We start from the raw sequence: 4184 nt of genomic DNA on the forward strand, positions 1-4184 counted from the left end.
TGCGATCGCCAGAAGTAAAAAGCTAACGTTAGGCTTTAACGGACTACATGACTACTCCACGGTCGCATGACTCTTGACGTCACCGCCACTAAGCTTTCAACTGATTTTGGCCGCTTTGTTTTAAAAACATTGTATAATGGGGAAATCGGACTGTTTAAGCTAAATAAGAAGCTGTAATGGTGGACTGCCAGCACTCTCGCCTGTTCAAGGGTGATGACGTTTAATGTCCCCGACAGGGTTTAGTCATATTGAGCAACTTGTTAGCAACCGTCTTTTTTACGACACGTAAAAGCTTCAAAATTCACAAGTAGGGTATTTACTGACGTGTTTTATGTCGTAGAACAAAACCTGAAACTCGCTTAAGCTTTTGTTAACCACAGACCTTATTTGAGGCATTTTACCAAAATCCCATTCAAAAAAAATATTGACTTTTAGACGAGAGAACCGGAAGTGCTAAAAGCGCTAACGGAGTTCCGAGAGAACCGGAAGTGCTAAAAGCGCTAACGGAGTTCCGGGTTTACTGGCACACTCTATTTTATGTACCCGACAAGACTAGAAGAACCTCTTCTAAAACAGACTGTTGTACATCCATGTTTAAATGATTAAAATGTATCGATCGTGACGACAGTCTTCACTCTTCTTTCTTTTCCGATTCAACTTTCCAACGTGGAGAAACTGGAGACGGAAATCAATGGTGCGCCAGAATTTAAAGGGCTTTTTTTTGTTTTGTTTTTAAGATATTTTTTTGGGCATTTCTAGCCTTTAATGTATAGGACAGACAAGTGTGAAAGGGGGAAGAGAGAGAGAGTGACATGCAGCAAAGGGCCACAGGCTGGAGTCGAACCCGGGCCGCTGCAGCAACAGCCTTGTACATGGGGCGCCTGCTCTACCACTAAGCCACTGACGCCCCAAGTTTTACTTTGGTGAATTTGGTGAAATCCGGATCCGCTCTCTAGACCGGAACCAGAATCCAGACAAAATTCAGAGTGAATGGAAACCAGGCTCTTCGCTGTACAGTACATGAAGGGCCTGGTGACGCGAGGCTAGTCCAGGGTGAACCCTGCCTCTCACCCAATGTCAGCTGGGATAGGCTCCACCCCCCCTCGACCCCTATCAGGATGAGCGGTCACTCCACCCCCCCTCGACCCCTATCAGGATGAGCGGTCACGGAAAATGAATGAATTGATAAAAAATACAAGCAGAGGAAAGAGTGTCTGCAGAAAAGTACACTGCCACACACTGAGAGCAGGTCATGAGCGATGACTGAGGGCGATTACTTCTGTGTGAGTCTATATGGAGGTGATTTTGGCATAGTGGCCACAGTTGGTATAGCAGGTCCTGTGACGTGCACTGACAAATTTTAGTGTACAGTTTAGCTGTAAAATGAGATGTTGGAGACAGTTGAGCCAGAAATCAAAGCCAGCCAGGCCAACTTTCTCATTTTACAGCTAAACAGTACACTAAAGTTTGTTTCTAACAGAATTCACATTTGATCAGCGCTGCCTAGTTTTACGGTTTCACCACAGTTTACAAGCAGTGACTGATGATTGACGGCTGTGTGCAAGGCTCCTCGGTTTTGACTGGCTTTTTCCGTTCACATGCAGTAAGGTCACGAGAAATGTGATTTTTTTTTATAGACTATCCGTCTCATTTATTGCTGTGGGAATGAAGTGGCAAATGTAATGAAAAGTTACCAACTAAACTTGAATAACATCTTATTTCTAATAGAGTTAATGTTAAAATACAAATTATTCCTGCAGATCAGAGGTTTAAAACACAGCCCATGTCTCCTGAAATTATTTTCTGACATTGTTTGTTGCTGTCATGTATTTGCATGTTGGCAATTTGGTGGAATTAATGACCTGGAAGTGCACAAGTTGAACTCTGTAATTAGCACCAATAGACATAGTTGTTTCCAGGAGAGCATTCAGGATATTAGCAGAAAATTACAGACTCAAGTCAAGTCAGTTTTATTTATAAAGCACATTCAAAAACAGCAGGAGTTGACCCAAAGTGCCTTCAGGTCGAGGCAGATGGGTTCGGATCTGCCTCAGTACAGGTTTACATGATTGAAATGGCAATAATACAAAATGCGACACAATAAAACAACAACAGGGAGAAGGAAAGAGTAAAAGTGGAACACCTAGCGCTCCTAAAATTACTTAAAAGTGTTACTTTACCAACAGAAAGAAAAGACAATCCCCAGAATATGGTTAAATATTTTGCCAGTGAAGTAACCATGTCAGTAACCATGGCGACTGTCTCCAACAGGAAGTGATCCGGAACCTGGTGAAGAGGTACGTGGCGGCCATGATACGCAGCGCCAAGACGGACGAGGGACTGACAGAGGAGAACTTTAAGGTGGGTGCCTTTTGAAGGTGGAGAAACTGGGACGAGCAGCCGTTGTCATGGCGACGGCTTGTGGGGATCCAAATAAATGAACAAGGGGAAGAACAAAGGGAGGAGATGGTAACAAAAGAGGAAAGGCTCAAACGGTGCGGAGTATAAACAATAACATAAATCTGCCTATTGTTCTGCAGTGAATCACATCAGTGTGACGCCTGACGAGCTGCAGGAACATCACATGCACTGATTTGTGTCTGTGCTGCGATAAACAACGCAGGTTTTACATCGCCGTGCAAAGATTTATTAAAAGATTAAAAGGTTTTTAATAACTGCCACCTGCCAACTCTCAGGCACTTCTTCTCCTCATCTCCTGCCCAGAATCGTCAGCTCTGATCAATACCAACAGTTCGCCGTCGATAATCCTGGAGGACAGATTCAAATCTTCTGAGCTGTAAATTATTCTGAGCTCCAGATTCGGTTTCCCATGATGCCTCTGGAGCCCAGCCTGGGCTTTGAAGTGGAACGTTCCTTTGGGCTTTTTAACGCAAAAACAACATCAGGTGCACATAGAGCTGAATCACTTTCACACCCTGAGTGTGTGTTAGTGTGTGTGTGTGCATTTTTTGTGAGAGATGAGAAGTGGTAAAAAAAAAAAAAACAGGCAGAGAGTGTGTGTCTGTGTGTTTAGAGGTGTGTATCTAACATCAGCTGCATGTTGAAGTAAATTATTCTCTGAGGAGTAAAGCCACGTGTGAAGCATTTGGATCCCATATGGCGAGTGAAAAAGAAAAAGACGGAGGAACTGTGATCATGTTTTTTTAAAGAATGAAAGGATTCAAGTTTGCTGAGTTGTTTGGCTCGTAGGGAAGTCGGGCTGAGAGACAGAAGCAAAGAGTTACAGCAGAGGTAAACAGTGAATGCTTATGTCTGCGTTTATGCTCTCTGTTAAAGCTACGGGCTGAACTCAACTGAATCAAAATAAAAACTGTTTCAGCACTGAGCAACAAACTTAACATGACACGTTTGGTTCAAAATGATCTTCTAATACATGTTTTCCTAAAACGAAGAAGAAGATGAAGGAATAAAGCCCTAAAAGCCTTCCTGCGTCTGCGCTCATGGTGCCTGGTGCCTCCTCAGGTTGAAAGAACGTCATCTGTTTTTTCGTCATCTTTTTCCCTATTGTCCATTCGGGCCTTCTGTGGTGGTCATGACAACAAGTTTACAGTTGGTAACAATGGAGGAGAAACTGGTGGTCCATCGTCAAACATCTATCATGGAAGTGAAGCTCCTGGACCAACTGGTGGTAGCGGTTGCTGGATACCCAGAGCTATACGGCCCAACGATAAACAGCAGGTTGTCAAACTGCCCCTGAGTCACCCTAAAATATGCCTGGAAACATCCATCATGGAGGAGTGGTGCCCACTGCCACCCTGCAGTCTCCACTGGTTAGCTAACGTTAGCCTTAGCTGCTCTGTACTGCTCACCACCTGGGGCGGGTAGGAGCTAGCTAGCAACACTGCTCATCCGCTGGTAGCGTCATCCCTGCGGCAAGATGGTGTTGCTGCCGAAATATGGTGGTCACCTTCTGGTCTCCCCATTGAGAAAGCTGCTTTTTGAGCCTGGCGGTGGGGAAGTTTAGTTGATTCAAAACTCACATTAAACACACATTAAACACACATTAAACACATATTAAACACACATTAAACACATATTAAACACATATTAAACACATATTAAACACACATTAAACTCACATTAAACACATATTAAACACATATTAAACACACATTAAACACACATTAAACACACATTAAACACACATTAAACACACATTAAAC

General features: G+C 43.4%; 1 protein-coding gene across 1 annotated transcript in view; it reads left to right on the forward strand.

Annotated features, from left to right (window-relative positions):
- trpc5a (transient receptor potential cation channel, subfamily C, member 5a) overlaps window positions 1–4184 on the forward strand; it is a 219471-nt gene that overhangs the window by 213070 nt on the left and 2217 nt on the right. Inside the window, exon 17 of the mRNA XM_050066698.1 lies at window positions 2272–2361. Within this exon, the coding sequence (XP_049922655.1) occupies window positions 2272–2361 (90 nt within the window). The remainder of the gene's footprint in view (window positions 1–2271; window positions 2362–4184) is intronic.

The sequence above is a fragment of the Epinephelus moara genome, chromosome 17, assembly GCF_006386435.1.
Source record: "Epinephelus moara isolate mb chromosome 17, YSFRI_EMoa_1.0, whole genome shotgun sequence".
Lineage (NCBI taxonomy): Eukaryota > Metazoa > Chordata > Actinopteri > Perciformes > Serranidae > Epinephelus > Epinephelus moara.